The sequence below is a fragment of the Pseudophryne corroboree genome, chromosome 7 (genome assembly GCF_028390025.1).
Source record: "Pseudophryne corroboree isolate aPseCor3 chromosome 7, aPseCor3.hap2, whole genome shotgun sequence".
In the NCBI taxonomy this organism is placed as follows: Eukaryota; Metazoa; Chordata; class Amphibia; order Anura; family Myobatrachidae; genus Pseudophryne; species Pseudophryne corroboree.
Genome location: NC_086450.1, coordinates 133,849,662 through 133,868,233, shown reverse-complemented (window position 1 = coordinate 133,868,233; position 18,572 = coordinate 133,849,662). Strand labels below are relative to the sequence as shown.

The 18,572-nt window shown below is 47.1% G+C and overlaps 1 protein-coding gene across 7 annotated transcripts in view; it reads right to left on the bottom strand.

The window, feature by feature from the left end:
* PLA2R1 (phospholipase A2 receptor 1) overlaps positions 1-18,572 on the bottom strand; it is a 293,721-nt gene that overhangs the window by 52,701 nt on the left and 222,448 nt on the right. For all 7 annotated transcript variants that reach the window (XM_063933659.1, XM_063933661.1, XM_063933656.1 and 4 more), the window contains 3 exons: positions 9,274-9,404; positions 5,462-5,606; positions 820-1,058 (listed from right to left, as the gene is read on the bottom strand). In XM_063933659.1, coding sequence (XP_063789729.1) covers positions 820-1,058; positions 5,462-5,606; positions 9,274-9,404 — 515 coding nt within the window. The remainder of the gene's footprint in view (positions 1-819; positions 1,059-5,461; positions 5,607-9,273; positions 9,405-18,572) is intronic.

Sequence of the window (18,572 nt, the reverse complement as noted above, 5' to 3'; positions counted from 1 at the left end):
ACCCTGACTGAATTCTGCCTATGGGCCTAATTTTGTGTTGCATGCAAAATGGCCGCACTTGATGGCAGCCAAGGAAGCCTGTATTACTACTTAGGCCATATTCAGGTTGGATACCTTATGCGTTCTAACCCGCAGTTTCCCGATGGTCAGGAAACTGCGCACACGCTGGACCCGTTCTGCACATGTGCAGAACGGGACCTGTGAACGCATTGTAGAAATATGAATGCCTCTACCTGATTGACAGGCAGAGGTGTTTGGGGTGAGGGATGGAGGTGATGGCATATCGCCCCTGTTTTCCTTCATTGGCGAGGCCAAGGACTGTGTTGCGAGATGCAGTTTGCTATGCACCTCCTCCTGCATTTATATTGCTAAGGATTGCATTTGCAAAGCTGCTTTGAGCAGCTTTGCAAATGCAATCCTTACTGAATTAGGGGGTTGGTTATACAGTACGGATTGCAGAATCACAATCCTTTCTTTTGCATGCTGCGGGCAACCCATCGCAGGGCAAGGTCGCCCAGTCTGCAGAATGGCCTGCCCAGCCTCTGCGACCACAATTTAATTGCGGTTGCAGCGACTGTGGACGACCCACTGCAGCCGCAGCTAGGCTTCGTGTGATGCTGCAACCAACGCACTCCCATTTTCCCCCGCGCTACCACCGCAATGCTCCATCGCCGCCCATCCCGCAAGCAACTCTGCCTGTCAATCCTATTGCTGTTTTAAAATTATCAGTCAAAGGCGCCAATGATTGGCATCGTTGATAACCTGCTCCTTAGTAAAACTACACTATAGAACATTCAAGCAATGAGAACATATACTTACGTTATCTCTGTAGTATCCGATCCAATGAGAATAACCCATGCGGTGGACAATGATTGTTACAAAGCCATGGTAATAGAGGTCACCAATGCTAACCAAATTATCCCCATATTGCTGGCAGGTCTTGGAGGCATCATACCAACTCATATTGCCGGATATCACTCTGTATGTTTTGTCTCCATATTCCATGATGTCTGATACCGGGAACATATCGGACTCATCAATAACATTACTCGAAATGTCTAAAATTAAAGGAAAAATTGAAAATAGAAACATGTGACATGGCTAACATTATCAGATAAAAGCCTAACACAATGACAGACACCAGGGCCGGATTACAGGGGGTGTGTGTGGAGGTGGGGTATCACCACGTGTAAACTCACCACTCCCAGCACAGCTCCAGCCCAGTCTCGGGGTAGAAGACACCAGCAGTTGACCAGAGGGGTCTGGGCATGGCCTGTGCGGTATGTGAGAGGGTGATCACAGGACCCCGCCAGCACACAGTATATGTAAAGCAGCTGAGCTGATTATCTGCCTCCTCTTCATTCGCATCATCTGCAGCCCCAGCACCAACCCTTCCTCCACCCAGTTACCGCACTGCTCACCCCACACAGGGTCTCACCCCCAGTGCCGTAACTAGCGCTGTGTGCAAGAAACGACAGTGGCGACCCCCCCCCCCCATGTAAGACAGGGGCAGTGCGCGCCGCAGGCGCGTGAAAAATGTATAGGGGCGTGGCTTCACGGGGAAGGGGCGTGGCCACAAAATAACAGCAATTCATACTACGGTGCACAGTAGTCTACATTATTCAAATTACGCTGCACAGTAGCGCCACTACACCAGGTAGAGCCCCTTTTATACATTACAGCAGACAGCGTCCCCCTTTTTACACATTACGGCAGCCAGTCCCCCTCTTTACACATTACGGCAGACAGCGTCTCCTTTTTACACATTACAGCAGCCAGTCCCCCTCTTTACACATTGCGGCAGCCAGGCCCCCTCTTTACACATTGCGGCAGCCAGGCACCCTTTTTACACATTGCGGCAGCCAGACCCCCTTTTTACACATTGCGGCAGCCAGGACCCCATTTTACACATTGCGGCAGCCAGTCCCCCTTTTTACACATTGCGGCAGCCAGGACCCCATTTTACACATTGCGGCAGCCAGGCCCCCTTTTTACACATTGCGGCAGCCAGACCCCCTTTTTATACATTGCGGCAGCCAGGACCCCTTTTTACACATTGCGGCAGACGGTGTCCCCCTGAGAGAGAGAGAGAAAGAGAAAGAGAGAGAGAGAGAGAGAGAGAGAGAGAGAGAGGGATATACTTACCTTCTCCCCGCTGACAGGCTCCTCGTGCAGCTCCCTCTCGGTGCAGGCTGTGTGAGGTGAGAAGGAGGAGGAGGGAGGGGGAGCAGGGAGCCGCAGCAGCGCTATTTGATTGGTAGTAAGCGCCGCTGCAGCATCCCCCTCTCCTTCTGTATTGGTTGCCTGGCGCTGCTGTGGATGCTGGGATGAAGGAACCGCATCCCAGCATCCATAGCAGCGCCGGGCAGCCAATACAGAAGGAGAGGGGGATGCTGCAGCGGCGCTTACTACCAATCAAATAGCGCTGCTGCGGCTCCCTGCTCCCCCTCCCTCCTCCTCCTTGAACCCGGCGCTGGTCTCTCTCCTCCAGCGCGGCGCACGGCGCACACAGAGGCGGCATGTAATGAGTCAATTTGACTCATTACATGCCGCTGGCCGTTGCGCCCCCAGGGCAACTGCGCTGTGTGCCAAGCCCCCTTGGCACACACGTAGTTACGGCCCTGCTCACCCCTTCCTGCCAGACTGATTCACCTTCTCCCCCCGCCGGTATGTGGCCACACGTGTCCCCAGTGCCTCTACTCTGAGCGATGTGGGACCGTCTGGTGGTTCCTGCATCTATTTCCTGGTTACTGCTGCTTCTTGTTGCAGAGTCCCAGGATGGCAAGTAACCTGGGGTTGCAGCATAGTATACGGAGGAGGCGGTGCACAGTATGTGGTATATGGAAGAGGGGGGTGCATCAGGAGTCGATTGCCTTCCCTCCACACATAGGAGAGAGTCTGACTGGTGGTGAGTCCTTTCTCCCTAGCCCAACACACAGCAGCGTGTGCTGCACTGAGTGAGAGAGGCTGATGAAGCAGCAGCAGTCTTTCCTCTCTCCCTGCCTGCCGCTGTCTGCAATGGGGAAGGCGGGTGGTATCAGGACTGTAGGTCGACAGCACTTAGATCGACACCCATTAGGTCTACGCCTATTGGTCGACAGTGACTAGGTTGACATCATAAATAGGTTGACACGGCCATTTGGTCGACATGAACAAGGTCAACATGGAAAAAGGTCGATATGGAAAAATGTCGACATGAGTTTTTAAAAAAATGTTTTACCTTCGCTCGCCATGCGTGGGGACAAGGTGCACTAATTGGGGTTCCCAGTCACTTTACAAAGAAAACGACACTGAAAAAAAACATTTTAAAAAATTGATCTTTTTCCATGTTGACCTTGTTTATGTCAACCTAACGGCCATGTCGACCTATTTCTTACATCGACAGTCACTGTCGACCAATAGGCGTTGACCTAATGTCTGTCAACCTAGATATTGTCGACCCTAAGGGGGATATTCAATTCCCGATGATGAAGCTTCGGGTGATATTTCCTGATGCTTCATCAATGTTTTTTCACCAGGAAAAAAAAACATCTTTTTCACCCGAAAACACACAGGTTCAGCGAAACCCAGCAGACCAGGACTGCCATTAGCCATATATATTGGACGGTATGGATGGTGTAATGGTTAGCATTACTGCCTCTCAGCACTGAGGTCATGGGTTTGATTTTCGGCTGAAAATGGGGCTGTTATCGGCGATTTTGCTTCTTTTAATTGTTTTAAACTGCTATACATAGTGCAGGCATAAAACAGGGCCTTATGCAGAGTTGGATGCACTGTCGATGTTACATGCAGTGAAAACGTTTCTTTTCCACTGCACTTTCTCCAAAGCCGCACTGTGTACGTGCACACATTTTGCACCTGTGCACGCACAGAGGATTTCCTTGTAAAATTTGTGACAGGTATTACGCATTTGAGGGGGGTAATGGGGGATGGCTAGAGAAACGCAGGTATGTTGGGACCATTTTCTGGGCGTGCCATAGTCAGCCACTGTGGATTTGCTCACAGCAGGGGAGCCCTCTGCATCTTAGAAGAGCCGCTCTGTCTGAGATAACACAGACATACTCAGAAGTTCGATGGTTGACCAATCTGCGTTCGATGTTTCCATTTTTGTACATACAAAGTGGATGGGCAACTCTAAATTAGGCCCATAGTGTGTATCTGTCCCCTATTTGCGAAACCCCACTAGACACACCCACTTTCCGATATGCCAGACAATTTGTGTGGATTGCCAAAACATAGACTACGGGATAGCATGCATTGTGTCAAATTAAGCAACAATCCTGGTCGAAACTCTCTCAACCAACCCCTCATACAGTAAGTAACGCTCAGGTAACATTCTTATAACTCTTCACAACTATGCCTTTATCACTATGCTGTTGTGTAGTAAATCTACTGTACAAATCCCAGCAGACCAGGACTGCCATTAGCCATATATATTGGGCGGTATGGATGGTGTAATGGTTAGCATTACTGCCTCTCAGCACTGAGGTCATGGGTTTGATTCCCACCATGGCCCTAACTGTGTGGAGTTTTTATATTCACCCTGTACTTGCGTGGGTTTCCTCTGGGTACTCCAGTTTCCTCCCACAATTCAAAAATATACTGGAAGGTTAATTGGCTCCCAACAAAATTAACACTAGCATGAATGTGTGTGTGTGTACATGTGATAGGGAATATAGGCCCTCATTCTGAGTTGATCGCTCGCTGGCTACTTTTAGCAGCCGTGCAAACGCATAGTTGCCTCCCACGGGAGAGTGTATTTTCGCTTTGCAAGTGTGCGAATGCCTGTGCAGCCGAGCTGTGCAAAAACATTTTGTGCAGTTTCTGAGTAGGTCTGAACTTACTCAGCCCTTGCGATCACCTCAGTCTTTTTGGTGCTGGAATTGACGTCGGACACCCTCCCTTCAAACGCCTGGACACGCCTGCGTTTTCCAAACACTCCCAGAAAACGGTCAGTTGTCACCCACAAACACTCTCCTCCTGTCAATCTCCTTGCGATCGCCCGTGCGAATGGATTCTTCGTTAAATCCATAGCTCATCAATGATCCGTTGTGTACCCGTATGACGCGCATGCACATTGCAGTGCATATGCATGCGCAGTAGAGACCTGATCGCTGCGCTACGAAAAATGGCAGCGAGCGATCAACTTGGAATGACCCCCATAGATTGTAAGCTCCACTGCGGCAGGGACTGATGGGAATATGCAAATATTCTTTGTAAAGCGCTGTGGAATATGTGCGCTATATAAATAACTGGTAATAATGATAAATAACAGGCAGTACGTAGATACATAGTTGATCTGGACAGAAAAAGTGTGACACTTTTTCTCTATAGGAGTGGTCACAGAAGTGTAAGAATATGTGGTGTGAATATGCAATAGAAGAAGTTCTAAGCTTTGCCTAAGAAAAGGCGCATATGAGCCCCAAAATGCTACTTTCAGTAGTTACTCATGAAGTGTCACCTTGTTCTTTCTCACAGATAAATCCATAACCTTCGTCAGTACAGTTTGTAAGATATCGTACACCGGTGGGATGAATATCATGATCCGCGGCTATCAAAGGGCATAGTTGATCGTGTTTATCTGTATCTGATGAATTGACATTAGTCTAGAGAAAACAGAACATATCAATTATGTATGAGCTATATTGCAAAATAGCAAAGGATGTTTTTTTATTACATTTACTCAATGGAGAGCCTCTCATGCAGTAACCTGAGGCAGCAGTGTCAGGGTCAGCAAATTCATTTAGGAAATGCTCATTCTCTTATTATAGAACACTAAGGGCCTTATTCAGAGTAGCACGCAAAGCGGACACATCTGCCATTTTTTGCAAGGCACATGCGACCAAAGCGAACATATGCATCTCTGCGGATCTGCAAGCTATTAAGAGTCGCAAGCAGCTGAGCTGCATCTCCACTTGCAGTGAACTGGGTGAAACTGGGTGGCAGTGGGGCGTTTGTATGTAGGATAAGTGTGCTATAGGCGTCGAGATGTAATTCCGAGCTATTCGAAGGTGAGCTCACATAGAAATCTGCCTGATTTCAGATCTTGCAGCAAGGATAAGACTGGTGCAAGTGCGTGCCCTGACGAAGCTTTAACATTGGGGGTAATTCCAAGTTGATCGCAGCAGGAATTCTGTTAGCAATTAGGCAAAACCATGTGCACTGCAGGGGAGGCAGATATAACATGTGCAGAGAGAGTTAGATTTGGGTGTGGTGTGTTCAATCTGCAATCTAATTTGCAGTGTAAAAATAAAGCAGCCAGCATTTACCCAGCACAGAAATAAAATAACCCACTCAAATCTAACTCTCTCTGCAAATGTTATACAGTGCACATGGTTTTGCCCAACTGCTAAAAAATTTCCTGCTGCGATCAACTTGGAATTACCCCCATAGAGCGAAATGCACATAGGGGATTGCTGTGTGCCGTCTCTCTGAAATATAATTAATATGTATATATAATGTGATAATCCACCCCAATAACCTGTCACTAATGTCTTAATGTGTATGTGATTAACTAGAGCACGGGGAGGGGCAAGTTATATAAAGCCTTGCACCAGCAGGTCATTATCATAGCTGAAAGCACATATGCTACCCGACTCCATTGTATTGAGGAAAATCCTGTTATGTACCCAAGCATTATTAGACATATTTTACCTATATGATAACCATATGCATGCTCATTCTCAAGCCTGAATAGACCTGTGAATAACACGTGGAATCAGTGCATATATCATTAGTGTGCACACTGGTATACTACTGACTGGGGCACAAGCAATTAATGCTGCTATACTATCTACTAGGGCACTAGCAATATAGAACACTGCATTGGCAGATGTTTATCACATCAACAGCATAAAGGGTATTAGGCTGTAGATTATTGAAGGAGTTGCTGATACACACTATAATATATTGAGATCAATTGGGCTTACATGCGTCAATACTATGAGCCCTGACTATGTGTATAATTAATGTGCTTCCTCGGTGTGATAACAAGAGCAATTTTAGCACACTTGGCAGCAGGTGGCTTTAAAGCCATTGATGGTTTATATCCCTTTACTACACTGAGATATTGTGACACATAATAAAATTTCCTATTATATAAAAGGATTACTTTGCAAGGAGAAAATCAGCCGAGCAGCATAATGTTATAAATCAAGCATTATTTTGAAACATTGTATATCACTTATTGAAAGTAACACTTGTATCAATTATATCAGTTTCTGTGGTTTATAAATAGAAGCCTGTGTACTATCAGTCAGTACTGGGTAATTTAACAAAATAGCTGCACAGTTTGAGGGAGATTAAAACCATCCCCCAGATGTGAGTGATCTAATTATTACACACAAGGTTCATTATTTATTGGATAATACAATAATATTGAAATAATTTTGACAGGGTTTTATTAATAATATAGAAGCACATTTTACAAGTGTACTATTATATGTATCTTGATTACATTTTCTAAGTGATAAGGAGGTGGATCTTATCCTAAAATTCTAACAGAGATATAATTCTAAAAAAAATAGATGGCAAACGATGTTGATTTTAATACTTTTTATTATTTTTCACATGGACAGAAATTCTTTCTGTTATTTTTCTTCTCATCACATTTTTCTACTTTCTAACTGTTTTTATATAGTTCGCTTTTTATGACCTTATGTATAGGTCATAGTAATACTTCATGTGGGACAAGAAATAAAGGTTGTATATCCCACGTGGGTATTGGTATTCCATAAAATTAAATAAAGGAAATTGTACACATTTTCTATATGTATGGGATGGAGTGCACCCAGTTAAACTGATCCCTAGCACCTGTCTTGTTCAAGTCTATTCCTTGGATCAGAGAGTAGCACCGGTTTAATATAACAGATGTGGTCTTAACATATTTAATTAAAAACTTAGGGGCAGATGTATTAACCTGGAGAAGGCACAAGGAAGTGATAAACCAGTGATATGTGCAAGGTGATAAAGGCACCAGCCAATCAGATCCTAACTGTTAATTTACATATTGGAGCTAATTGGCTGGTGCCTTTATCACCTTGCACATATCACTGGTTTATCATTTCTTTATGCCTTCTCCAGGTTAATACATCTGCCCCTCAATCCTGTATAATACAATTAATTATTAATAGTTCTGGTGCGGGATACCCCTCTGCCCTAAACTTGTATACGTCTTCAGGCAGCACAGTCTGTAGGGGTTCAGTATGATTTATCAACGTGAACAATACCGACAGTCATAATCCCAACAGCCATTGGCCTGCAGTCAAAATACCAACATGGTCAAAATACCAACATTCACTGTGTTGCACTAACCATGCGTCGGGCATTGTGACACGTCGGCATTTCAAATGACGGTATTCTGACTATTGGTCAATGGCTGTCGGGATTATGACCGTCCGTAAATCAACTGCTACCCCGAGTAGGGACACTCCGGTATGTACATGGTAAAAATATAATGTATAAAAGTTTTTTGAATATACAATATATAGAAGTTACAAATCACATGGTGCTCTCTGGCGATATGAAAGGTATGAAATGATAATGAAACGTGTCTACTGATTGGTGACTGAAGTTATCCAATCGTGTCTACTGATTGGTGACTGAAGTTAGCCAATCGTGTCTACTGATTGGTGACTGAACTTATCCAATTAGCACCAAGTGTAGCACACAGAAAGCAAGCTTCAAGCAGGGGGGGATCCGGTCTCTAGGTCGACAGTAACATGGTCGACACTATCTAGGTCAACCACTATTGGTCGACAGTAACTAGATCGACAGTGTTTCTATTCACGATTTTTTTTCTTTTTTTGAACCTTTTTATACTTAACGATCCACGTGGACTACGATTGGAATGGTAATCTGTGCCGAACGAAGCGGTAGCGGAGCGAGGCACCTTGCCCGAAGTATGGCGAGCAAAGCGAGCCATGCGAGGGGACACGGTGCACTAATTGGGGTTCCTGGTCACTCTACGAAGAAAACGACACCCAAAAAACCTAAAAAAACTAATGTCGACCTTTTGACCTGTTGACCTAGACCCTGTCGACCTAAAGACCCTGTCGACCAATAGTGGTCAACCTAGACACTGTCGACCTACTTATTATCTACCTTCCATACCACACCCAAGCAGGAGACCTTAGGATAGTGCATATAATATAAAACATGTAATGGAAATAATGGAACCAGACAAACTTGTCCTGCAATCAGGACATGTCTGTGTCTGCAGTACATTTTATGACTGAGATAAACCTAATGATATACACATATTTTATTACTTACATGGGCAAACTGAATTATAGACCAATTATTGTATGTTTCTGAAGCTCCATTTTCCCACATATCATAATGGTAGCCTCTGAGCCCAATCCAAAAGCTGTTTTTCTGTCCAAAAAGCTGCATAATTATAAAAGCTAAAAGAAAGGATAATGTTATTTGTGCAGGGAATAGCCGGCGTTAAGAAGAAAGTGGCAACTGATGTCCCATTGGCACTGATTCTGAGTCATGTGCATGGGCTTTGCCATATGGCTATGGCATGTTACTTAATGTTCATAGGCTAATGTAAGCATTGTGCAGGAATACTGTGTTACTGAAAGTGGAAGCCTGTCTCGCCCACTGGGGTTCTGTCTGCAGATGTAATGGTCATCATTAGTACCTGGGATTGTACCAGCTTCATGCTAGGTGCAAAAGATCAATCATCTCCATCCAAACGCTACGATCACGCATGGAAGTTGAATTACCCGCCCACGACACTCCTAAAAAAAATAAGATTTTACTCACCGGTAAATCTATTTCTCGTAGTCCGTAGTGGATGCTGGGAACTCCGTAAGGACCATGGGGAATAGACAAGCTTCGCAGGAGACTGGGCACTCTAAAAGAAAGATTAGGTACTATCTGGTGTGCACTGGCTCCTCCCACTATGACCCTCCTCCAGACCTCAGTTAGGATACTGTGCCCGGAAGAGCTGACACAATAAGGAAGGATTTTGAATCCCGGGTAAGACTCATACCAGCCACACCAATCACACCGTATAACTCGTGATAACAGTTAACAGTATGAAATATAACTGAGCCTCTCAACGGATGGCTCAACAATAACCCTTAGTTAGGCAATAACTACATACAAGTATTGCAGACAATCCGCACTTGGGATGGGCGCCCAGCATCCACTACGGACTACGAGAAATAGATTTACCGGTGAGTAAAATCTTATTTTCTCTGACGTCCTAGTGGATGCTGGGAACTCCGTAAGGACCATGGGGATTATACCAAAGCTCCCAAACGGGCGGGAGAGTGCGGATGACTCTGCAGCACCGAATGAGAGAACTCAAGGTCCTCCTCAGCCAGGGTATCAATTTTGTAGAATTTAGCAAACGTGTTTGCCCCTGACCAAGTTGCAGCTCGGCAAAATTGTAAAGCCGAGACCCCTCGGGCAGCCGCCCAAGATGAGCCCACTTTCCTCGTGGAATGGGCTTTTACTGATTTAGGATGCGGCAATCCAGCCGCAGAATGCTCCAGCTGAATTGTGCTACAAATTCAGCGAGCAATAGTCTACTTAGAAGCAGGAGCACCTATTTTGTTGGGTGCCTACAGGATAAAAAGCGAGTCAATTTTCCTGACTCCAGCCGTCCTGGAAATATACATTTTTAAGGCCCTGACTACGTCCAGTAACTTGGAATCTTCCAAGTCCCTAGTAGCCGCAGGCACTACAATAGGTTGGTTCAAGTGAAAAGCTGATACCACCTTAGGGAGAAACTGGGGACGAGTCCTCAATTCTGCCCTATCCATATGGAAAATCAGATAAGGGCTTTTACATGACAAAGCCGCCAATTCTGACACACGCCTGGCCGAAGCCAAGGCCAATAACATGACCACTTTCCACGTGAGATATTTCAAATCCACAGTTTTAAGTGGCTCAAACCAATGTGATTTTAAGAAACTCAACACCACGTTGAGATCCTGAGGTGCCACAGGAGGCACAAAAGGGGGCTGAATATGTAGCACTCCCTTTACAAATGTCTGAACTCCAGGCAGTGAAGCCAGTTCTTTCTGGAAGAAAATCGACAGAGCCGAAATCTGGACCTTAATGGAACCCAATTTTAGGCCCATAGTCACCCCTGACTGTAGGAAGTGCAGAAAACGACCCAGCTGAAATTCCTCTGTTGGGGCCTTCCTGGCCTCACACCACGCAACATATTTTCGCCAAATACGGTGATAATGGTTTGCGGTTACTTCTTTCCTGGCTTTTATCAGCGTAGGAATGACTTCTTCCGGAATTCCCTTTTCCTTTAGGATCCGGAATTCAACCGCCATGCCGTCAAACGCAGCCATGGTAAGTCTTGGAACAGACAGGGCCCCTGCTGTAGCAGATCCTGTCTGAGCGGTAGAGGCCATGGGTCCTCTGATATCATTTCTTGAAGTTCTGGGTACCAAGCTCTTCTTGGCCCATCCGGAACCACGAGTATCGTTCTTACTCCTCGTTTTCTTATTATTCTCAGTACCTTTTGTATGAGAGGCAGAGGAGGGAATACATCAACCGACTGGTACACCCATGGTGTCACTAGAGCGTCCACAGCTATTGCCTGAGGGTCCCTTGACCTGGCGCAATATCTAGTTTTTTGTTTAGGCGGGACGCCATCATGTCCACCTGTGGCCTTTCCCAACGGTTTACCAACAGTTGGAAGACTTCTGGATGAAGTCCCCACTCTCCCGGGTGTAGGTCGTTTCTGCTGAGGAAGTCTGCTTCACAGTTGTCCACTCCCGGAATGAACACTGCTGACAGTGCTAAGACGTGATTTTCCGCCCATCGGAGAATCCTTGTGGCTTCTGCCATCGCCATCCTGCTTCTTGTGCCGCCCTGTCGGTTTACATGGGCGACTGCCGTGATGTTGTCTGATTGGATCAGTACCGGCTGGTTTTGAAGCAGAGGCCTTGCTAGACTTAGGGCATTGTAAATGGCCCTCAGTTCCAGAATATTTATGTGTAGGGACGACTCCTGACTTGACCAAAGTAATTGGAAATTTCTTCCCTGTGTGACTGCCCCCCAGCCTCGAAGGCTGGCATCCGTGGTTACCAGGACCCAGTCCTGTATGCCGAATCTGCGGCCCTCTTGAAGATGAGCACTCTGCAGCCACCACAGTAGAGATACCCTGGTCCTTGGAGACAGGGTTATCAGCCGATGCATCTGAAGATGCGATCCCGACCACTTGTCCAAGAGGTCCCACTGAAAGGTTCTTGCATGGAACCTGCCGAATGGAATTTTGCTTCGTAAGAAGCTACCATTTTTCCCAGGACTCGTGTGCAGTGATGCACCGATACCTGTTTTGGTTTCAGGAGGTCTCTGACTAGAGATGACAGCTCCTTGGCTTTCTCCTGCGGGAGAAACACTTTTTTCTGTTCTGTGTACAGAACCATCCCCAGGAACAGTAGGCGTGTGGTAGGAACCAGCTGTGACTTTGGAATGTATAGAATCCATCCGTGCTGTTGTAGCACTTCCCGAGATAGTGCTACTCCGACCAACAACTGCTCCTTGGACCTCGCCTTTATAAGGAGGTCGTCCAAGTACAGGATAATTAAAACTCCCTTTTTTCGAAGGAGTATCATCATTTTTGCCATTACCTTGGTAAAGACCCTCGGTGCCGTGGACAGTCCAAACGGCAGTGTTTGGAATTGGTAATGGCAATCCTGTACCACAAATCTGAGGTACTCCTGGTGAGGATGGTAAATGGGGACATGTAGGTAAGCATCCTTGATGTCCAGGGATACCATGTAATCCCCCTCCTCCAGGCTTGCAATAACCTCCCTGAGCGATTCCATCTTGAACTTGAATTTTTTTATGTATGTGTTCAAGGATTTCAAATTTAAAATGGGTCTCACCGAACCGTCCGGTTTCGGTACCACAAACAGTGTGGAATAGTAACCCCGTCCTTGTTGAAGTAGGGGCACCATGACTATCACCTGCTGGGAATACAGCTTGTGAATTGCCTCTAGCACAGCCTCCCTGCCTGAGGGAGTTGTCGGCAAGGCAGATTTGAGGAAACGGCGGGGGGGAGACGCCTCGAATTCCAGCTTGTACCCCTGAGATACTACTTGAAGGATCCAGGGATCCACCTGTGAGCGAGCCCACTGATCGCTGAAATTTTTGAGGCGGCCCCCCACCGTACCTGGCTACGCCTGTGGAGCCCCCGCGTCATGCGGTGGACTCAGAGGAAGCGGGGGAAGAATTTTGATTCTGGGAACTGGCTGACTGGTGCAGCTTTTTCCCTCTTCCCTTGTCTCTGTGCAGAAAGGAAGCGCCTTTGACCCGCTTGCTTTTCTGAAGCCGAAAGGACTGTACCTGATAATACAGTGCTTTCTTAGGCTGTGAGGAAACCTGAGGTAAAAAAAATTTCTTCCCAGCTGTTGCTGTGGATACGAGGTCCCAGAGACCATCCCCAAACAATTCCTCACCCTTATAAGGCTCTATGTGCCTTTTAAAGTCAGCATCACCTGTCCAGTGTCGGGTCTCTAATACCCTCCTGACAGAATGGACAGTGCATTAATTCTGGATGCCAGCTGGCAAAATATCCCTCTGTGCATCCCTCATATATAAGACGACGTCTTATGTTCGCAAAATAGTATCCCTGTTTGACAGGGTTACAGACCACGCTGCAGCAGCACTATCTGCAGGTCTCAGTCTAGTACCTGAGTGTGTAAATACAGACTTCAGGATAGCCTCCTGCTTTTTATCAGCAGGTACCTTCAAAGTGGCCGTATCCTAAGACGGCAGTGCCACCTTTTTTGACAAACGTGTGAGCGCCTTATCCACCCTAGGGGATATCTCCCAGCGTAACTTATCCTCTGGCGGGAAAGGGTACGCCATCAGTAACTTTTTAGAAATTACCAGTTTCTTATCGGGGGAACCCACGCTTTTTCACACTTCATTCACTCATTTGATGGGGGAACAAAACACTGCCTGCTTTTTCTCCCCAAACATAAAACCCTTTTTTAGTGGTACTTGGGTTAATGTCAGAAATGTGTAACACATTTTTTATTGCCGGGATCATGTAACGGATGTTCCTAGTGGATTGTGTATATGTCTCAACCTCGTCGACACTGGAGTCAGACTCCGTGTCGACATCTGTGTCTGCCATCTGAGGGAGCGGGCGTTTTTGAGCCCCTGATGGCCTTTGAGACGCCTGGGCAGGCGCGGGCTGAGAAGCCGGCTGTCCCATAGCTGTTACGTCATCCAGCCTTTTATGTAAGGAGTTGACACTGTCGGTTTATACCTTCCACCTATCCATCCACTCTGGTGTTGGCCCCACAGGGGGCGACATCACATTTATCGGCATCTGCTCTGCCATCACATAAGCCTCCTCATCAAACGTGTCGACACAGCCGTACCGACACACCGCACACACACACAGGGAATGCTCTGACTGAGGGCAGGACCCCACACAGCCCTTTGGGGAGACAGAGAGAGAGTATGCCAGCACACACCAGAGCGCTATATAATTTTGGGATTAACACTATATTGAGTGAATTTTTCCCAATAGCTGCTTGTATATACAATATTGCGCCTAAATTTTGTGCCCCCCCTCTCTTTTTAACCCTTTGAGCCTGAAAACTACAGGGGAGAGCCTGGGGAGCTGTCTTCCAGCTGCACTGTGAAGAGAAAATGGTGCCAGTGTGCTGAGGGAGAAGCCCCGCCCCTTTTTCAACTGACTTTCTCCCGCTTTTTCTGGAATACTGGCAGGGGTAATTTTACATCTATATAGCCTCTAGGACTATATATGATGTAGATTTGCCAGCCAAGGTGTCATATATTGCCCTCAGGGCCCCCCCCCAGCGCCCTGCACCCACAGTGACCGGAGTGTGAAGTGTGCATGAGGAGCAATGGCGCACAGCTGCAGTGCTGTGCGCTACCTTGGTGAAGACCGAAGTCTTCTGCCGCCGATTTTCCGGACCTCTTCTTGCTTCTGGCTCTGTAAGGGGGACGGCGGCGCGGCTCCGGGAACGAACACCAAGGCCAGTTCCATGCGGTCGATCCCTCTGGAGCTAATGGTGTCCAGTAGCCTAAGAAGCCCAAGCTAGCTGCAAGCAGGTAGGTTCGCTTCTTCTCCCCTTAGTCCCTCGATGCAGTGAGCCTGTTGCCAGCAGGTCTCACTGTAAAATAAAAAACCTAAAATAAACTTTCTTTCTAGGAGCTCAGGAGAGCCCCTAGTGTGCATCCAGCTCGGCCGGGCACAGAAATCTAACTGAGGTCTGGAGGAGGGTCATAGTGGGAGGAGCCAGTGCACACCAGATAGTACCTAATCTTTCTTTTAGAGTGCCCAGTCTCCTGCGGAGCCCGTCTATTCCCCATGGTCCTTACGGAGTTCCCAGCATCCACTAGGACGTCAGAGAAAAGGGGGCTGATCCTTATGAATGCATGACGCTGCCCAGTTTCCGCCTACAAATGTCCATTTCATAGAACGTCAACAGATGGATCAATGAATATCGATCTCCGTCACTTAATGTAAGCATTATCCGCTTGCACAGTCGCACATTTCTTTCTTTCAGGCAGGTGCATTATGCTGAAATCCGTGAGCTTCATCCGACTCAGAATCAGGCCCTAAGTACAGAAGCCTATAGTACAGAGTTCCCCCACCCCACTATTACACTCCAGGTTTTAGGGATATTCATGCTTGAACCCAGATGGTTAAATCAAATTGATTGAAGTTCTAATTAAATCACCTGTGCTTAAGCATGGATATCCTTAAAACCAGGACTGTAATGGCAGAGGATGGAAACCTTTGCTATAGTGGACAGACAAACCTCCTAAAACTATTAACTTATAAAATGAAGACAATGTGGACAGAGCTCAGTACATCTGTATATGCACCAAGAAGGTTGTGATATACAGTATTGGGTCAGATTTATCAAAACTTGAAGACAGTTAAAGCATACTTGCCTACCTGACCCTCTCCATGAGGGAGAAAATGCTCTGTTCCTGGACTTTCCAGGTAATGTATGATTGTCATCACCTGTGGTGAGCTAGTTAATTGATAAGAAAGGTGTTTCACCACAGGTGATGGCAATCATACATTACCAGGAAAGTCCAGGAACAGAGCATTTTCTCCCTCATGGAGAGGGTCAGGTAGGCAAGTATGAGTTAAAGTATCAGTCAATCAGCTCCTATCATTTGCAAAGTCGGGTTAGCACTAAATTATGGGGGTTATTCAGGTTTGTTAGCGAACCAAAAAACGAGTTTTATGGTAAGAACTTACCTTTGTTAAAACTCTTTCTGCGAGGTACACTGGGCTCCACAAGGATTGGACAATGGGGTGTAGAATAGGATCTTGATCCGAGGCACCAACAGGCTCAAAGCTTTGACTGTTCCCAGAATGCACAGCGCCGCCTCCTATATCACCCCGCCTCCCAGCACAGGAGCTCAGTTTTTAGTTAACCAGCCCAATACAGTAGCAGGAAAAGAGACGACAACGGTTAGTAGCCACTAGCCACATACACCACACTCTCACGACAGGAGAAGTGTCAGCAGCTAATGCCATACCAACCCAAAGAAGCTAAGTGCGCCAGGGTGGGTGCCTTGTGGAGCCCAGTGTACCTCGCAGAAAGAGTTTTAACAAAGGTAAGTTCTTACCATAAAACTCGTTTTCTGCTGCGGGGTACACTGGGCTCCACAAGGTTTGGACAATGGGGATGTCCTAAAGCAGTTCCTTGTGGGAGGGGACGCACTGTAGCGGGCACAAGAACCCGGCGTCCAAAGGAAGCATCCTGGGGAGCGGCAGTATCGAAGGCATAGAACCTAATGAACGTGTTTCCGGAGGACCAGGTAACCGCCTTGCACAATTGATCAAGGGTCGCACCACGTTGGGCCGCCCAAGAAGGTCCAACAGACGGTGTAGAATGGGCCTTAATGTGATCAGGAGCTGACAGACCAGCCCTCACATAAGCATGTGCAATCACCATTCTAATCCATCTGGCCAGGGTCTGCTTGTTAGCAGGCCAGCCACGTTTGTGAAATTCAAACAAAACAAAGAGAGAATCAGATTTTCGAATAGAAGCAGTTCTCTTCACATAGATATGGAGAGACTGTACCACATCCAAAGACCGCTCTTTGGAAGACAAATCAGGAGAGACAAAGGCCGGAACCACAATCTCCTGATTAAGGTCGAATGAAGAAACCACCTTAGGTAAATATCCGGGACGAGTCCCAAGAACCGCACGGTCACGGTGAAAAATCAAATATGGGGAACTACAAGACAAGGCACCCAGATTCGACACTCTTCTAGCAGAGGCAATAGCCAGCAAGAACACCACCTTAAGGGAAAGCCACTTAAGGTCAGCTGAACCAAGAGGTTCAAATGGAGGCTCCTGCAACGCCTCCAAAACCACCGACAAGTCCCAAGGAGCCACAGGGAGGTTGGATACGCAACACACCCTGAGTGAAAGTATGAACATCAGGTAAAGTCGCAATTTTTCTCTGAAACCACACCGACAAGGCAGAAATATGAACCTTGAGTGAGGCCAGACGCAGGCCTAAATCTAGGCCTTGCTGCAGAAAAGCCAAAAGTTTGGCTGTACTAAACTTGGAAGCGTCATAATTGTTAGATGCGCACCAAACAAAGTAAGAATGCCAGACCCTATGATAAATCCGAGCAGAAGCCGGTTTCCAGGCCCGCTACATAGTTTTAATGACCTCTTCAGAAAAACCCTTAGCCCTCAAGACGGAAGCTTCAAGAGCCACGCCGTCAAAGATAGCCGGGCTAGGTCATGGTAGACACAGGGGCCCTGAACGAGGAGATCTGGGCGTTGTGGAAGTAGAAGATAGGCCTTGCAGGTCTGAGAACCAGTGCCGTCTGGGCCACGCCGGAACTATGAGAAGCAGATTTCCTCTTTCTTGCTTGAACTTCCGATTTACCCTGGGCAGGAGTGACACCGGAATGAACACGTACGGCAGCCGAAACCTCCACGGCACCGCCAGCGCATCCACGAATGCTGCTTGAGGATCCCTTGTCCTTGCTCCGAAGACCGGAACCTTGTGATTGTGTAGAGACGCCATCAGATCTACATCTGGAAGACCCCACTTTTCCACTAGGAGTTGAAACACTTCTGGATGGAGGCCCCACTCGCTGGCATGTACGTCCTGATGACTGAGAAAGTCCGCTTCCCAATTCAGGACTCCCGGAATGAATATTGCCGATATTGCCGGTAGATGGTGTTCCGCCCAACGTAGAATCCGTGAGACTTCCTTCATTGCCAAACGGCTTTGAGTGCCGCCTTGATGATTTATGTAAGCCACTGTGGTGGCGTTGTCCGACTGTACTTGAACAGGACGGTTCTGAATTAAATGCTGGGCCAGGTTCAACGCATTGAAGACCGCCCGCAATTCCAAAATGTTGATCGGGAGGAGAGATTCCTCCTTGGTCCACCGACCATGAAGGGAGTGCTGCTCCAGCACCGCGCCCCAACCTCTTAGACTGGCATCTGTCATCAACAGGACCCAGTTGGATATCCAGAAGGGACGACCCCTGCACAATTGTTGGTCCCGGAGCCACCAAAGCAGCGACAGACGGACCCCCGGAGTCAATAAGATCATTT